Source organism: Acomys russatus, chromosome 25 (assembly GCF_903995435.1).
Source record: "Acomys russatus chromosome 25, mAcoRus1.1, whole genome shotgun sequence".
Taxonomy (NCBI): domain Eukaryota; kingdom Metazoa; phylum Chordata; class Mammalia; order Rodentia; family Muridae; genus Acomys; species Acomys russatus.
In genome coordinates this window covers 28,034,549-28,053,032 of record NC_067161.1, presented here as the reverse complement: position 1 = coordinate 28,053,032, position 18,484 = coordinate 28,034,549, and the positions used below count along the sequence as shown (strand labels likewise).

Here is an 18,484-nt window from a genome sequence, read left to right as displayed (position 1 = left end):
ATTAGCCTGTTCATTTGGATCACCAGTCACTTCATTTCCTTCTTCCATTCAGCCTACCAGCCCCCTGCCATCATCAATTCATGAGACCCAAATCTGTATATGTCACGACAGTGCTCAGCCAGGTCAGCCCTGCAGGTAATGCAATGACAAAGACAGAAGAGGAGGATAAAGGAAGGAGGGTGGAACCAGGTTCTCAGACCTTTCCTTGACACTTCCACCTCCCAAAGTGGCTTCCTCTGAGCCGTCCCGGGAGTGCATTCATCAATTCTGCCACGGAGAATGCTAGATGTGGGTGCTGGCATCCCGGATAGACAGGCTGGGGGACCCGCCCCCTCTGTCTTGCCCCTGGCACAGGCTGATGACTCGGTGGCTGGCACCTAGCTGCGGTCGCACCCCAGAAGGGCATGAGCCCCTGCCCCAGAGTTGTTTTCCCAGCGCCTGGTATTGCCCAAGGCACAGGGTGACTCCTCCCCGGGGACCCTCCCCTCCAGGGCGCGTCACTCTCCCCACCCCTGGGTCCGAACCCCAGCAGCTTCCCGTGCCTGAGCCACGCTGGGACAAGTCAGGGCCACCTGCCCAGGAGCCGCGGACCTCGGGCGCCTACAGCCCGGGTCCCCATGGAGCTGCGGGTCGCCAACGCCAATGGCAGCTGCGAGAACGGTGCGTGCTGCTGGGGGCGGGGGCGGGGGGGGGGGGGACCTGGGCGAGCGCTCCGCTTCTCACCTTGCCCCCACCATCCTCGCCACCTCCTCCTCACTTCCTGGGGCCACAAAGCTGGGGATGGGGAGGTCAGCATCAGATTCCTATCCGGTTCCCAAATTGTCCTAAAGATCCAGGACGGGCAGAGATGTCGCCTCCCCAGTGGCAGCGGCATGGAGCTGAGGCAGACTGAAAGAAGGACAACAGAGCGCACTAGAGCAGGTGGCCTGTGAAAAGGGTAGAGGTAGAGAATTCAGGGGTAGTGTTGGGTCGCTCCAGGCTTGGTACATTTCTGTCACCCAAACCAGAGAGTAAAGGAACAGAGAAGCGCCCCATCCCAAATCCACACAGTACTTTTGAAAAAGGAGAGAAAGAGCCTCAGGCAATGCTCAGGAAAGACACTTGATTTTCTGGAGCATTCTTAACTATGTAGACCTTGGTCCTTCCCTGAACTATCCCATTTAATGCCAGAAGCTAACTCGAATATGCAGGCAGTTATTTTTATCTTTATGTTGTTGTTGTTGTTGTTGTTGTTGTTGTTGTAATTAGACAAAGGCTTGCTAAATTGTCCAGAATAGCTTCAAGTGTGTGATCTTCCTGCCTCTGGCCCCCTCAGCCAGGGAATACAAGTGTGTGCCACCAGGTCTAGATTTTATTTTTAAGTTTACTTATTGCTAGTGTGCATATGTATATGCACACACATGTGTGTATGATCCATGATGTATATTTGTATGTGTATATAGTGCCATCCTGAGGTTATAGAGGTCAGAGGACAACTTTGTGAAGTGAGTTTTCTCCTTCTGCCTTTATGTAAGTTCCAGGGCTGAGACTCAGGAGCAAGGGACCTTACTCAAGGAACCATTCCCCCAGCCCTAAACATAGGTTTGTCAAGCATTTTGTTACTGTTTCTGTTCTTTTCCTTTTCCTTTTCTTTTTCACACTGTTGGAGATTGAACCTACGGCCTTGCACATGCTAGGAAAACATGCTAACACTGGCCTTTATCCCTAAGGCATATAGTTGTAATTCCACTGTGCCCATTAGAGAGACATACAAACAAAGGCAGGCCTCATAATTGGCTCCAGGAACCATAGTGGCGAATACGAACCACCTCCTGGGTTCAGACACCTGGACCTATGATGCTAATGCTGCTGGCTTTTGTTCTACCTGGAACCTTCTCCACTTTCCTCCTGTCTTAGAAGTGCAGCCTGTGTGGCTTTCTGAGGTCCCTAATTTCTGTCCTTCTTCAGTGAAGTGCTCAGAGCCAGTTCTTATGTGTTGACTGACCTCAGTCTCCTGAGCACCCAGGCAGGCCATTTCCAGCCTCACCTTTTATGATAAGACTTCAGGCATTCCTGGTTCTAGACCGTTGTAGAGAAAAGGACAAGGATTATTGGCCTGGTACCCATTTTCCAGATGTGCGCCCATGCTGAATTGGGTTCCCTTTGGCCATCCACTCTCTCTTTATCTCTTTACTTGTCCTGGTGAGAATTTGATTTCCACAGATGTGCTGGGCCATCAGGGGGCGGGCTGAAACGAGCCTTCTGACTCTACCCAGTAGCAGTGAGACTTGAAAAATCAGGGCAAAAGTGAGTGGTTTACTGCCTGTGTTTCCTGGGTTCGGGGAACTCCCCAGACAAGGATGCTCTGAGCTGGTGGAACAGGATGGAGCAATGCAGAACCAGTCTGATTAGGCCCAGAGATAATGACTTCTTTTCTCATCATCCAATGGTGGAAAGACAGATGTCTCATAGCAGTGTAGTCTCTTTATGGGACCTCAGTTTCCCTAGCAGAATATAAAAGGGTCAGACAGGCTATTTTGTTTTCCACTTTATTGCTTTTTCTTTTCTTTCTTTTTTTAATCTCAGCATATGGAATAGAGTGTTTCACTATGACAATTCTATACACATAGATAATTGTGCCTTGTTCATATATGCTCTCCCCCAACCCCGCTTTCTGCTATCCTTTCTCCCCCTCACTATTTTTTAATAAATGCCTCCTTTCCTCCACTTCTGGTACCTGGGTTGAAACTTAGGGCCTTTCTCATCACAGGCAAGTGTTGCTACATCCTAGACCAGCCAAGGTTTCTAAAGGGCTCTTCTACCTGTTCTCCGTGGCTCTGGGCCATGCTCCAAAGGCCAACTTTGCCCTTATTCTCCTCCACCAAGATGCTACTCTATTACAGGGGTGCCAAATCTCAAGCTCCCTGGCCTTGGATTTGAGGATTATCTAGGCACAGAGGAGAAACTCCAGCTTGGTCTGAGAGAGGCCTCTTGTAGGTTTAGGTCCTTGGCACTGAGGTCCAGACCTTTGTGATACATGCTAGAGATCATATGCTGAAACACCTAGAAAGGTCAATAGTAAACATGGCTTTGGGAGCTGGGCAAACTGAGGCATTTCAGGGGCAGGTCTGTCCAAGAGTGAACCAGCTTGCTGCCCCCAAGGCTGGCATGAGCAGAGAGGTAAACTGACCTTCTGAACTTCAGGTGCAACCCCCAAATCTGAATGCTCTTAGGAAAGCTCCCTGTTTTTGACTGTTTACAACAGGCTTTTGTCTTAACGCATAGGATGCAATGAAGCTGGATCTCCCACATTCCTGCCCCATGGGGCAACCTGTTCATCAAAGGGTGTGTGGTGGTTCTGAACATAGACTTGGCCATCATGTGGGCATGGGGTCTACTTTTGGCTTCACCTTTACTATTGGTCAAACAAAACCAGGGAGGGGGGTATAGCCATAGACACACCTTTATTACAGCTACCTCTTCAGGAAGATCATTGAACTCAATTTCTTCCACTAAGGACCTAGAAGTGGTCATTATGACTGTTTCATTGAATGGTTGTTAAGAGCCCTCAAGGAAAACTCTTGAACGGGGGTCATGTGCATGGTGGTGCTGGTGGAGTCTTGCTTATGTTTCCTTGTGCTTCACTGCCCTTATGTAGGTTTGTGTCTCACTGAGGGGCTGCCCTTTCTTCCCAGGACAGCCTGTGGCATCTGGGCCAGCGAGACAGTCAGGGGGCTGGCTCTGGGTCTTGAAGAAGGAATCAGACAAGAACAGACTGATGAGACAGATCTGTATGGGATGGCAGAAGCACCAATCCAATTGTGCCCTGAAAGAGTCCCCAGCCAGTGACCCATAAATAAGTCCTGGGATGGTAAAGTCCCACCCATAGGAAGCTTACTCCTCAGTTACCTTTAGGCTGCCTAGGGTCTGGGTGGACTATACGTCCAGTAACAGTCCCACTCTAGCTAGAGAGGAATGAAAGTGAAGAAGCCCTGAGTGACCTTATGAGTTACTGGAAAGCAAAAGCCCAAAGGCTGGGAAGGACACTGGGATGGATGCAATGACAGCTGAGAGCTTAGCTGGTCCCTATCTGGTGTGGGAGGCATTGGTACCACAGACTGGAATTCTTAAGTCAAGGTTTTAAAAAAAATTTTATTTGTTTATTTTATGTATGAATGCTCTATTTGCATGTTTACCTCTACACCAGAAGAGAGCACCATATTCTAGTATAGATGGTTATGAGCCATCACGTGGTTGCTGGGAATTGAACTCAGGACCTGTGGAATAGTAGACAGTGCTCTTATTCATTGTGTCATCTCTCCAGCCCAAAGGACTGTTCTTATAGAATGAATATATATTAAAAGAATATATTAAAGCAGCTTCTATTGCACTAGTAGCAACAGTTTCATTTCTCCTCAGGGGTTAAGAACTGGGTGGTTACTTGGTCCTTGAGGCTGGGTGCCTCAGCAGTCAGGGTACTGCACACTGGCTGTCTCACACTGGAGAGTCCCTTAACTTGCTACTTGCTCTGTCTATGAGGCTGGGTGCCTCCGCTGTCCTGATGTGCTGCTCAAATCCTGGAGGGTTCCTGGAGAGCACCTGGTCCTCAAGGATTGATAGAATCCCAGAAGTGCTGGTCTCCTCATCAGGGAAAGAATCAGCTATAGGAAAAGCAGGGTGAATTAACTCTAGGCATGAGGGGAGGCAAAGTGAGCAAAAGACGAGTAATCTTCCTTCTGCTGTGTCCTCTGTCCACCTGGGCTGCCACCCAGAGGTGCTGGCCAAAGTTGGGCTTAACATCAGTTAAGACAAACAGGACAAGTCCTCGGGTGAATTTCCATTCTTAGGTGATTTAATTCACCACAAGCTGACATCAAAACCAATCTCACAAGCTTTGTGTCCTGGAGCAAGTACCACAGCCTCATAGGCACAATTTCGTTCTGTGGAATGGGGATTAAAGACGCCACCTGTTCCTACAGAATCAACTAACCTGGGCCCATATGGGGCTCAGAGAGACTGAACCACCAACCAGAGAGCATGCATGGGATGGACCTAGCCTCCCTACACATACATAACAGATGTACAGCTTGGTCCTCATGTGGGACCCCTAACAGCAGGAGCAGAGGCTGTCTCCGACTCTGTTGCCTGCCTTTGGATTCCCTTTCCCCTAACTGGAAGGCCTTGTCCAGCCTCAATAGAAGAAAATGGACCTAGTCCTACTCCAACTTGATACCCATGGGAAGTCTCCCCTTCTCTGAGGAGAAAAGGAAAGTGAGTATGGGGTTAGGTGAGGTAAGGGGGAGAGACTGGGAGAAAGGGAGGGGGGAGAAGCTCCAATCAGGATGTAAAATTAATTAATTAATTGAAAAAAAAAAGAAATCACCTATTTGACAGGATGCCCTACAATTTGTTAAGTCCATGCAAATAAAGCCTTTGGTGAGAAAGCAGCCAAAAGCATAGAGAATTGGAAATAGACTTTTTTGGGTTGAGGTCTGCTGTGTGGGTGGAATCCCGGAGCAGTGGAAACATGAAATCTAAGTTAGCAGTCAATTCCAGTATATTTGAACCATGACCATGTCAACATGGCTCTTTTTTTTTCCTTTTTTTTTAATTCTTAATTTTGTGCATATATGTTATATGACCACATGAATGCAGGTGCTCTCAGAGACCAGAGAAGGTGTCTGAGTCCCTGGGGCTGGAGTTGCAGGCAACTGGAGGTGTTGGGAATTGAACTCAGATCCTCTGCAGGAGCAGTGCAAGCCCTTAACCACTGAGCAATCTCTCCAGCCCCTCTCAGCATGGTTCTTAATGTGCCTTTCCCTCCAGGTTCCATAGTCAGCCTCTACTGCTCCTCCCAAGAGGTCCTCTGTCAGATTGTAAGAGGCATAAGCCCCGACGAGCCTAACAATGCCACTGTGATCACCTGGCAAGAGAGGGTCAGGAAGAAGTATGGCTTCTACATCGGTGTGGGCTTCGCCTTTCTCTCCTGCTTCCTCATTGGCACCAGCGTCATCCTTAAGAAGAAGGGCCTCATTCGACTTGTGGCCACAGGGGCCACGAGAGCAGGTAGGCTCCTTGGGCAGGACGGGATGGCTAAGGGGCAGCAAAGCCCTTGGTAGATGACTTCCTTTCATAGGCACCCAGGCTGCAATCTGAGGCTGGGATCTCAGGTGGGCACTGCAAGCTCCTTGTCAACCCCGCTGAGAATCCCCACTGCCAACAGCTGGAAACCCTCCTTCACAATCCAGGGTTTCCTGAGAACTCCATGATGCATGCATTGGGGTAAAGACACAGCTAAGCCTCAGGGTAGAGGATCAGACACTCCGGGCTTAATCCTAGCTGGATTCTTACTAAGCCAGTCCAACTGGAAAGTCACAACTTCTCCCGTGAAAAGTGATCGCAGATGTCTCGGGCCACATCACGTGAGACTCTCAGGAACCCTTGCACATCCAGAAAAACTGCAGCACAAGCACCGAGGCTTGCTCGGTTGGAAACCTGGATATGATTCCCGGAAGTAATCCTCGGGAAAGGAAATCACACTTAAAGGAATTCGCATCGTTTATTGAGCTCACAAAGGTGCAGTGTGAGACCTGGGGACATAGGGTCCCTGTGGTACATCTGGTCAAGTAGGAGAGATGGACAGCCAACAGGAAGTAGTCCTGCAGTGTGCTGAGTACCTTCATGAGGAAAATACAGGTTGCCATGGGGGATATTTCGCAATATGTAAAGCTCAGATCCAGCTGCAGAAGGGAAGTTTTCTATGAAAGTTGATCCTTACACTGAGACCCAAATGATGAGGAGACAGCAGGGAAAGGGGAAAGGAGAAAGGGGAGGATTCAATAGGAAGAAGCAGCAAGTGCCAAGGCTCGGAAGTGAGACCTAGCTGGATGTGGCACTGAAAGTAGTTCAGGATGACCAGAGAGTGCAGGGGCAGATGAGCTAAGGGCCAGTACAACAGGATTATGTGCACTTGGCTATAGAGTTTGAGTGTGCTTACTAAGTGTTTTAGGTAGGGGAGTGACAGTCTCACTGACGATGCGAAAAGGGTCCCTGGTCGCTAAGTAGAGAATGGATTAGAGTCCCAGAGTAGAAGGTGTGTGAGGTCAATGAGTAGAGGATGGAAGTAGGGCACTGGGCACGGAGACACGCAGTAGATTCCAGAGATGGTTTGGGAAGGTGGCACTCATCCATCAGCTTTGATGTTTCCTGGCTCCCAGGGAGGGTCAAGGGAAGCCAAGGATGACTCAGGTTTCTGACTTGAGCAACTGGGAAGAGGATGGCTCAGTATTCTGCAGTGAATGCAGAGGGAGAAACAGGTTTTAGGATGATGATATGCTCATGTCTGGACCTGTTCATTGCCTAACTCTTTCCCACGAGACGCTGTGCTTTGGAAGTAGACCATTACAATTACAATTACAGTTCTGGTTTCTTGGTTGCTGTTAGTGAGGTTTTAGGCAAGAAATGTGTTTCCACATACCCCAATTTCCTCTTCTATAAAATAGACAAAGAACAATGTCAGTTTGGCAGGCATCGTGGCGCATGCTTCCTATCCCAGGTTGCATTTTATTGCTGTGGTTAAACACTGGGAGCAAAAGCAACTTGGGGGAAGAAACAGTCCACTATGAAGGGACGGCAGGCAGGAACTCAAGGCAGGAACCTGCAGGCAGGACCTGAAACAGTGGCCATGGGACAGGCTGCTTACTCGCTTGCTCCTCATGGCTAGCTCATCATGCTTTTTTTCACACAACCCAGGACCACCTTCCCAGGGACTGTATCAGATACAGTGGGCTGGGCTCTCAACAGCAAACACCAGTCAAGAATATGCTCCACAGATTTGCCTACAGACCAAGCTGCTGAAGGCAATTCCACTGATGAAGGTTCCTGTTCCCAGATCAGTCTAGCATCTCAAGTTGACAAAACACTAAGCGGCACAGCATCCCAGCAGAGATGAAGACAGAGGATTATGGGGTCAAAGCCAGCCTAGGCTACAGAATGAGCTCCAGATGGGAACCTCTAACCTACATAGTGAGATTCCCCCTTACAAAAAAATGAGAGGGGAGAGAGGGGCTCAACAGTTCAGTGGTACAATGCTTGCTTAGTGTGTGCAGGGTTCTGGGATGGGAGAAGAATGGTGTCCAAATAGTTACTCAGAAGCCATGTACAAGTGAGTCCGTCCCATCTTCTGTAAAATGCTCAGAAACAAAAGTGTTGGGATTTCAGATTTGTTGGTCCTATTTTGGGTTATTTGCATACACATGAGCTATCTTAAGGATGGGGGACTCAAGTGTGAAAGTAAAAATCATTATGTCTCCTGCATACCTTTCACAAAAAGTTGAAGGTCATTTTACGTGGCTAGCTAATAACCTTGTGTATGAAAATGAGTTTAATGGTATGGGATCTCTCTATTTCAGGTGTTATGTCAGTATTAAAAAAGATTGCAAATTTTGAGGCGTCTTAGTGTTGGGGGTTTTAGTCTAGGGATGCTCAGATGTAACTTCTTTAGAAAGAGCCATGTCCCACAGAATCATCTCTAGCACGTGGATCAGCATTACCTAGGCAGGTGGTTCTAGCAGGGCCCAGGTGTATCCTAAAATGGACAACTGGACTCAGAATATAGCTCAGTTGGCAGAGGGATAACCCTGGGTACCATCTCACCATCACATAAAACCAGGCATACATAGCATCTGCCTGTAATCTATGCACTTGAGAGGTAGAAGCTGAAGGATCAGGAATTTAGGGTTACCCTTGACTACATATGGAGTTCTAGGCCAGCCTAGACATAAGAGACTGTATCTCAAGGAGGAAAAGACAGGACAAAAAAAAAAAAAATACTGAGATGCAGCCATAAATTTTAGGCATGGGTCATTGCTGCCCTTCCTTCATTCTAGGTAAGAGTTTGCCAGACCAATGACCTTGAGAAAAAGTCTGTTTATGCTCATTGCAGAACAAAGCAAGTGTGCTTGACCAACCATTCAGAAAGATAGCTTCCATAGGAGCCACCCGACACCTATCTGCAATTTCATTGTATAGCCCTTAGGATAAGATGCATTTAATATTGGTGTTGGGAAGTCAGCCTTTTAGGGACCTGAGAAGATCAAAAGAACTTCTGTTTAGGAAAAAAATAAATCAGCACTCCAAAAATAGCAACTTCTTTCATAGAAAGGCCTCAGATCTTTCTACTACCATCATTATCATTGTGGTTGCTAAAATTGTGGGAGCACTGGCTATGCTGTGGGCTCTGAACAACACACACACACACACACACACACACACACACACACACACAGTTCTTGATGCTTCTATTGCAGTAGGGGAAAACAGCTAAAGGTAAGCAGATGATCTGCAATTATAAGTGACAAGAGCCATAAAGGAGAATGGCTATCTCAAGGGGAAATAATAGAAATTAGAGGCCAGACTGGGCACCTCTGGGAAACAGCAGAGACCTACAGAATGAGCATGAGCTCGGGCAAAGACTAGAGGAGGGCATTCTGCACACAGGAAGAAACATAGGCAAAGGCCTTGGGGGCAGCAAAGAGCTAATCACTCTGGAAGCGTATGAAGAGTGCAGCAGGGGGTGTTTTCGGAGGTGGGTAGGACCAAGCCTGTGCTTGACTCCAGAAGGACTGGGGCTTTGTCTCAAGAGTATTAAGAAGACACTGGGCGGCCATACGAAGAAAGGTAGTACAATTTGCATTTTTCAAAACCACTGGCTGCTGTGCAAGAAACAACATGCTACCGGGATAAAGATAGAGTCACCATATCTCATAGCAAAACCATGGCTTTCTCCTGGCCTGACATGGCGGAGTAGGAGGTGACAGGAGTGTGCTTTTTTTTTTTTTTTTTTTGTGACAAAACCAGCCATACAGACTAGATGCAGGAGGGGAGAGAGGCTCTCTGGTTTCTGGAGGTGTCACTTACTTAGTTTCATTTAGTAAGTAGCAGAGGTAAAAATTAATGTCAAGAGTCATGTTTAGGGCAGAGGTTGGGGGTGTCTATAAAAGACGGAAGAGATGCCAAGTGAGCAGTTAGGCACACAGCTGGAGTTCCTAAGATAAGTCTTAAACCATAGATACAAAACAGGGCCACTGGATATCGATGCTAAGAAGCAAGTTCTGGGGGACAGTTAAGGGAGTTGAAGTAGAATCCCACAGAGCGTTGGCAACTTCTAACTTTGTGTCTATTTCCTTCTATAGTGAATGGAGGCTATGGCTACCTGAAGGACCCAATGTGGTGGGCTGGATTTGCTACCAGTAAGTGGCTTCTTTGGCTACTAAGATCAGTGATTACCGATAGCTGGGTTGGAGATGAAGGGGAGGGCAGGTGGAATGGGTGTGTCTCTGTTATAGACACTGAGAGGCCAAGGCCAACTTCCAGGACAGCCAGGACCACACAGAGAAACCCTATCTCAAAAAACAAAAAAAAAAAAAAAAAAAAAAAAAAAAACCTCCCAAAAAATTCTATAACTGTAACTACTTAATAACTGATTTTCTAGAACGTACTTTAAAGATAAAGATGAAAAACATGACAGCCTTTGAGACACACTTAACTGAACTTGGACTGAAAGCCAAAGGACACATACACAAAACCATGGCTGCTTCTTAGGATCACTGTGAGCTCAGGACTTTGGCCTTGCCAACTTTACAGTGGGAAAACTGAGTCTGGGTCTGACCTTGTCTCCAAGGAGACGATGTCTGGATGGGATCTTAAGGAGTGCTGGTCTTGGGTTTTAGGTACAGTTGGACCCTGACTGAAGCCATCTCTGCCCAGATTCATCTGGAATGGACGTGGTGCCTTGGAGTCACACTGGCCTCTTTTCTCCTTTAATTTCCTAGTGTCTGCTGGAGAAGTTGCCAACTTCGGGGCCTATGCATTTGCACCTGCGACAGTGGTCACGCCGCTGGGAGCACTGAGCGTCCTCATAAGGTCACTGTTCCCTCTTTGGACATCTCTGGCTCTTTCCTGTTTTCAGTGTGTTGAGACTTGGATTTACCAAAGTGGGAGCCAGTCCAAGCCTTCGAAAAAGGGAACGTGCTATTCAGAGCTCTAGGCCCTTGGATTGCTGCCTGTCATGGGCCTCAGTGTCCCCTCAGTGAATTAAGAACATGAACCCTAGTGTTCTTTGTTTGCAGTGTGTATGTAGTGTATGTACATGTGAGTGTGTATACAGATGCATGTGTGTTTGCATACACCTCTGTGTAACCTGTCTGTAGAGGTCAGAGGTCAGAGTTCATTGTCTTCCTTGGTTTCCACCTTATTTTTTAGACAATGTCTCTCACTGCCTGGAGCTCATTAATTGGCTAGGTTAGAACTCACCAAGAGGCTAGGCTGGCTGGCCAATAAATGCAAGAATCCTCCAATCTCTGCCTCCACAGCACTAAGAGTAGAGGCATATACCACCAAACCTAGTTTTTAGGTGGGTGCTTGGGATTTGAACTCAGGTCCTCATGCTTGACATCTTCCCAGCCCCATCACTACCCAAGTACTAATCTAAACTCAAACCTTAGTAGTTATGGATTCATCTCTTAGCCAAGCCTCAATTCATACATACCCAGAAAACTAAATGAGATAATACATAGACTGGATGTAGAGTGATCTAGCTCCAAGCAACCATGGCTACAATTTATGGAGGAAATCTATGCATTATGCATTAAGCCATCTGAATGTGATCTGTGTACTAACTCACTTAATCCTTACATTTGTGCCCAAGACCCAGAGGGATGAAGCACTTTGGCTTGGGTAACTTTCCAGCAATTTCCACTTCTTGACTCATTTTTTTTCCTTGGGTGGTAGAGCAAACCTCCTTCTTCCACCTTTTTATGAGTCAATATGAAGACCCTGTTGCCAGGCCAGGGTCCACCCTGTGCAGTAGAATTCCAGGACCCAGTTGTTAGCAGCCATGCTGTGGTATGTTGATTCTCAGAAAACAACAACAACAACAACAACAACAACTTAGCAAACAACAGTTTTAAAAAGTAAAAGTGCTAACACCTGGTGATGTAGAAGTAGGGCACTTGCCTGGAATACTTGGGTTTAACTAACATCTCCAAACAACCAAATCCAACAATACAATAACATAAGTGATTTTAAGCATTTGTGCTTCTTAACACCCCCATTCTTCCCAAGTTATAAACATAGGTACTTCTGAGGGGGTTCCTTTTAAAGCTACCTCGGAGAGATGCTCTCATGTAGAGACTACCTCTGGAGTGCTGATAAAGCCCAGCCCAGTATAACTGTCACCCATAATCTCTTCTATGGTCGTTTTCCACTTGATGACAATGTTGCAATGTTTACGGTGATGAAGCACGTAGATGCCCCACTGTCAGTGCACCACTGGGCTGGCTGCGGCCACTGCTGAATAGAAGTGCTTCCCGAATCTGATGTGTTTACACATTCCCATTCCTGAGCCATTCTGAGAGGCATGGGATTCTCTACTGTTTGGCCCTGCCTGTGTAAAATGCCGTCAGAGTCTCTCAGATAGGACACTGTAGGTAAAACAGTTCGGGCTTGCTCAGTTTGCTTTCTTATGTGCCCCAGGACCACCTGGCCAGGGGAGGCACTGCTGAGCCACTCCTCATCAACCATCAATTGAGGACATAGTCCATAAGCTTGTCAATGCGCCAAGACTTTTTGAAGCCACCTAGGGCCCAGGGCAGCCAATACATTTCCAGTGTGGACTAATGCCACCTTCATAACGCAAGTGAGCTCAGGGCTCATTCCCAGCCTGCCCAGCCCCCTTTCCTTCTCTTACCAAGATCAGAAGAAAGAGAAATCATATCATCAAGGTGCTGGAAGGATCTTGCTCAGTGAAGACTCCGGAAAGCATAATCTTTAATGCAGAAGAAAACCCATTCATTAGCTTTGCAATAGGCCAAAGAAAGTATTGTTCCAAACCCACCTTTGCCACTTAACCAGTCAAAGCACATTGCTGAGTCATTTAACTTCTATGAGCCCAGTTTTCTCATCTGTAAACTGAGAGCAGTATATGTTAAATCACAGAGTTGTCAGATTAACTGATGCAGTACCTACTAGGAACTACATGCCCGAAGATATAGTGTCTATAAATATCATTGTGGTGATTTATATTACCATATGCAAGTGAAAGAGAAATAGATTTATTTTCTATGACCCAAGGGGCAGAAATGGAGCAAGGAATAGAAAGTGCCAGAAAATACAGTGTTTCCATTTGGCTTGTTCCCTGCTAGCAGACACATACAAGCCACGGTTAGAAAACATCCCCTAGCAATACCGTAGGACAATACGTTCCGTTGGTAGAGAGTCAGACAACGGGAGTTCGGGAGTTCGAAAGACTCTTTTAACCTCTCTTAGTTTGCTCTCTATTGCTGTGATGAGACACCATGACCAAAAGCAACTTGGGGAGGAGAGGGTTTATTGGGCTTACGAACTGCAGTCCATCATGAAGGGAAGCCAAGGCAGGAAGTCAGGCCAGAAACGTAGAGACAGGATCCAGAGCAGAAGCCACATGGGAGCTTGCTCCTCTTGGCTTGCTCAATTTGCTCATATGTCCCAGGACCACCTGTTCCAGGGATGGTACCACCCCCTGCTCACCTGCTCAATCATCAATCAAGAAAATGACCCACAGGCTTGCCTACAGGTCAATCTGATGGAGGCATTTGCTCAGCTGAGGTCACCTATCTCAGATGACTCTAGCTTGTGTGAAGTTGACAATAAACCAACCAGGAACCCTCGGTTTGAGAGTGGGTTCTGTTTCAAAAAGAGAGAGAGAGAGAGAGAGAGAGAGAGAGAGAGAGAGAGAGAGAGAGAGAGAGAGAGCGGGAGGGAGATCTACATGTATTTCTGCTCCTCCAGCACACGTTGCAATCCCCTAGAAATGTGCTTCTACTTTTTAAAGTTTTGCATTGGAGGGACTAAATCTAGAAAGGCTTCTACAGAGAGCAGTAGTTCTGGACCGTTGTTCTTCATAATTGTGTGCTCAGCCCCCATGTGTCTTTCAGGGGGCTGGGATGTGCACCCTCTTCAATCCCTTTTTCCTGTGCTCCTATACAGTGCCATCTTCTCCTCCTATTGCCTGGGAGAAAGCCTGAATCTACTGGGGAAGTTGGGCTGTGTGATCTGTATGGCTGGCAGCACAGTGATGGTCATACATGCCCCCAAGGAGGAGAAGATCACTACTGTCACAGAGATGGCTTCCAAGATGAAAGACACAGGTAGGCTTCAAGCACTCGGGCTGCAGAAAACACGAGGAGATGAACTGTGTGTAGAATGTCTAACTGGGCTCTGTCCATTTCCATGCTGCCCCCTTGAGGAAAAGGTGAACAACAGAAAGGAAATTGAGTGGTACCTGTTTATCAAGGCTTCCGGGATTGATGTAAATACAATACATAAACCATTCATTGTTCATTGTGTACCAAGAATTATCTCCTAAAACAGCTCTACAAGGGAAAAAAATCCCACTTTTGTTCCTTTTTTTTTTAACAAATGAGGAAACTAATGCCTTAAGAGTTTAATAACTTGCATGTGTTATTAAAAGGTCTGAAGCTGGGACTAGAACCCACAGACTATAACTCTGGGACCCTAGATACTGTCTGCGTCCTTCACTGAATAACTCATGTCCATCCTTCCTGAAGGGTTCATCGTGTTTGCTGTCCTTCTGGTGGTGTCCTGCCTCATCCTCATCTTCATTGTCGCCCCACGCTATGGACAGAGGAATATCCTTGTTTACATCGTCATCTGCTCTGTGATTGGATCCTTCTCTGTGATCGCCGTCAAGGGGCTGGGCGTCACCATTAGGAACTTCTTCCAGGGCTTACCCGTTGTTCGGCACCCCCTCCCCTACATCCTGTCCCTCATCCTGGGACTTTCCATCATCATTCAGGTCAACTTCCTCAACAGAGCCCTGGATATTTTTAACACCTCACTGGTCTTCCCCATCTACTATGTTTTCTTCACCACGGTGGTAGTGGTCTCCTCCATTGTCCTCTTCAAGGAGTGGTACACCATGTCTGCTGTGGACATTGTGGGCACCCTGTCTGGCTTTGTCACCATCATCTTAGGGGTTTTTATGCTTCACGCTTTCAAAGATTTGGACATCAACCAAATCAGCTTGCCACACACACACAAAAACACAACTCCAGCTCCTGCCCCAGAGCCCACGGTCATTAAACTAGAAGATAAGAATGTCCTTGTGGACAACATAGAACTTGCCAGCACACCATCTCCACAACAGAAGCCCAAAGTATTTATGATCCATTCTTAAAGCCTGGAGTATATGAATAAGAGGAGGCACCCGATGGTCCAGCCTGACCTCTCAAGTTCAAAACTACCTGGTTACTTTCAGCACATCTGTTGCCGAGGGCTATCTCTTTCTGAGATATTCATTTATACCTCACTGCTGTTCCTAGAAGAAGAAGAAGGAAAAAAATCCCTACCCAGTCAGGTAGGTGGCAGGACTGACTTCCTAGAGATACAGCCTTGGTGACTAAATCTACTAGTTTCTGTTGGAACCAGCAAGTCCCCAGAGCCTCTTCCCTCTGGCTCCCTCAGCACCATCGCTATGTTGCTGGGGACGAGAAAGATAGAAATTGACCTGCTGAATGTAGCCCAGTTCAAGACCTGCCCTCAGATATTGGTCATCAGGAAATCCTTCACTCCAATTGGTCTGTCAAGCTGGACTTCTCTCTTCTTACCCCAAGAATGGAGCTTGTGGAGAATTGCAGAGCAATCTGTATGCCTCGCCATGCCAAGGTGCATAGAAGGTGCCAAGTAGCTCAGTGTTTCTTAGAGACAGAAGAAGCAAGACTCCAGCTGACCTTCTTACTGTGAGTACCACCTGATGTCTCAGGGTAGCTTCAACGGGCAAAACGCTCCAAGCACACCAGCCTAGAGGTCACATCTTGCTGCCCATGCCCCCAGTGACACCGCCACCCTTCCGTCTCTCTCTGTCCATGCCAAGGCACCAGTCACTGACACATGCAGGCTGTAACCTTAGAAATCAACAGCAGGGGACACCTCCTAGTCCAACTTTAATGGTCATTTAGCCCCTTCTCTAGGAAAAGGACAGCATTGTGCTGTCACGCTGGAATTAACAGAATGCAATTTCCTTTGCATCAAGAAGTTGGCCATAATATATCTTGGGAAGGCGAGTGAGAGTACGGGGAAACAATGCTGTGGTTGTCAGGATGGAGTTGTGAGCTCTCTGGAAACCTGGATGGGACTTTTGCCCTGACTCAGACCCAAGCAAGAACCTAAACCAAAAAAGATGTGGAGAAGTTTCTGAGCTGGAGTTAGTGGAATTGCCTTTGAATCTCAGTGACCAGATGGGATTTCAGGCTTGGCACAGCCTTGTTGACTCATCTGGGACTGAGTCTATCTCTGCTGACAACATAGCTGCCCATGACTCTTCCACCATCACCTGCTCTGGGGCCACCTTTGGAGACCTCACATTTGGCCAGAAGCGTGCACAGAACAGCAGCTGGAGAGAGAGAATGGGGGCGGGATTCTTTTCTTCCCAGCTTCTTCCAGCTGTGGAAGGCAGGCTTGACACCAGGCCCATAAGAGAGTGAAGTTAGGAGCCAGCTGATTTGTGGGAAGGAGGAGAGACTTGATCTTTGGTGCAGTTAGCACTGGCGAGCTCCCTGCCTTTGTGCTGTATTCACATCTGATCCCCTAAGTACAACCTCACCAGGTCAAACTGTTTCTGGCCTTGGATAAGCTCTTAGGGCAGACTAATACTCTAGGCCCCTGTACCTTCCATCTCCAATCCCCAGGATTTTAATGAATGTGGATTTCTGACTGTAACTAAAATCAATGCAACACATTGGATCTTGGGCATGGCAGTCAACTGGGGTTCTGAGAGTGTGGGCTCTAGGGTCAAGAATAAAGACTTCAGAGTGTGTTTACTTGACAAATGCCCACATATTTCTTTCTTTTTCTCTTTTTATTAATTTATTCAGATTACATCTCAATTGTTATTCCTTCACTTGTATCCTCTCATTCCTCCCTCCCTCTTTCACGCTATTACCCTCTCCTAGGTCTGTGACAGAAGAGGACATCCTCCCCCACCATATGGTTACAGCCTATCAGGTCTCATCTTGGCAGCCTACTTATCCTTATTTCTTAAACACAGCAAATATACTCACTCTATTGCTCCCTCTCACATATTGAGAGGCCAGTCCCTGCTCTCCAACACACCTAGCAAAGCCCTCCTGTGTCTTTCACAGATCTGCCCTCACTCAAGTGGGGAAGGTTGCTGTTGGAATGAATGCTTCTAAAGATCATTCACTCTTAGTAAATGCCTGTGCCCTTACTAGGCACCAGGTATCTCAAAGAGTTTATGATATATGGAGAATACTTTCCTAGCATTCATGTGAGGGTTCAATGAGGTAACTGTCCTAGTTAGGGTTATATTGCTATGAAGAGACACAGTGACCATGGCAACTCCTATAAAAGAAAACATTAATAGGGGCTGGCTTACAGTTCAGAGGTTTAGTCCATTATCATCATGGGAGGACCATGGTGCCATACTGGCAGACATGATGCTGGAGAGGCAGCTGAGAGTTTTCCAACTGGATCCACAGGCAGCAGGAAGAGAGAGACACTGGGCCTGGCTTGAGCTTCTGAGACCTCAAAACCCGCCCCCAGTGACACCCTTCCATCCAGAAAGTCTACAGCTCCTCCAACAAGGTCACACCTCCAATAAACCCTTCTCCTTGAGTCTATGGAGGATCATTTTCAATCAGACCACTGCAGTAAACCTGTGACGACGATGACGACGACGATGATGATGATGATGATGACGATGACGACGATGATGATGATTTGCAGTTCACACAGGGTCTTTTTATTGAGCAAGCTCCGGAGCAAGGACCGGTGATTATTCCTAGAAAACCTTAAAACTGAGGTTGGGGGTAAATGAGTGTGATGATGAGAGGCGCCCGCAGTACGTGCTGTCTTCACCTAGGGCCAGGGAATCTGAAATGCACACATCCTGGCCTTCCTGCTCCTGCCCACCCAGCCCAACAGACCCCCACTAAGTCTCCTCCCTTCATTAAAGCACAGCCCTACAAAGAGAGGTGATAACAGCATCTCAGCTTCTTCTAAAAGTAAGAGTGTAGAACAATGTCCTATAATCTCAAGATCATTAAAGCCTCTGGTGATCCGAGATCTAACAAAGCCAGAGCATCTTCTGCACACGTACAAAGCAGGCAGCCCTCTTTACTGGCCGTGGGAAAACCTGGGGCGTCACTATGGTCCAGGTCATGGCCTACTGTGAAGACTGGTGGTCTCTGTGGGACCTCTCTGAGAAGTTCATGTGTCACATGTCTTAAGTGGTCCAAGAAGTGAGATACCAAAACAGCGCACACACAAACACAAAAGAGCTGTCCAAACAGGTAGCATTTCCTAATGACACTTTATTTTAATTAAATACAAACAAGGAGAAAAAAACAAAAACAAAAACAAAAAAAAACAAAACAAGGCACCATGGCCCATTCAAGTATTTTGCATAGATGTACAAAATATTGTAAAC

The 18,484-nt window shown here is 47.1% G+C and overlaps 1 protein-coding gene across 1 annotated transcript; it reads left to right on the top strand.

Moving 5' to 3' along the window:
* Nucleotides 1–432: 432 nt before the first annotated feature.
* Nipal4 (NIPA like domain containing 4) lies at nucleotides 433–15,367 on the top strand. The gene is made up of 6 exons (XM_051167840.1): nucleotides 433–660; nucleotides 5,806–6,045; nucleotides 10,173–10,229; nucleotides 10,812–10,902; nucleotides 14,005–14,165; nucleotides 14,586–15,367. Exons 1-6 carry the CDS (start codon nucleotides 618–620, stop codon nucleotides 15,212–15,214), a joined length of 1,221 nt encoding a protein of 406 aa, XP_051023797.1. The 5' UTR covers nucleotides 433–617; the 3' UTR covers nucleotides 15,215–15,367.
* Nucleotides 15,368–18,484: the final 3,117 nt, after the last annotated feature.

What these genes read in the sequence shown, in the direction of transcription:
- Nipal4 (XM_051167840.1), top strand. Translation starts at nt 618, where the DNA reads ATGGAGCTGCGGGTCGCCAACGCCAATGGCAGCTGCGAGAACG. An exon ending in CAATGGCAGCTGCGAGAACG is followed by an intron (nt 661 to 5,805) that starts GTGCGTGCTGCT and finishes CTTTCCCTCCAG; the next exon opens with GTTCCATAGTCAGCCTCTAC. An exon ending in TTCCAAGATGAAAGACACAG is followed by an intron (nt 14,166 to 14,585) that starts GTAGGCTTCAAG and finishes TCCTTCCTGAAG; the next exon opens with GGTTCATCGTGTTTGCTGTC.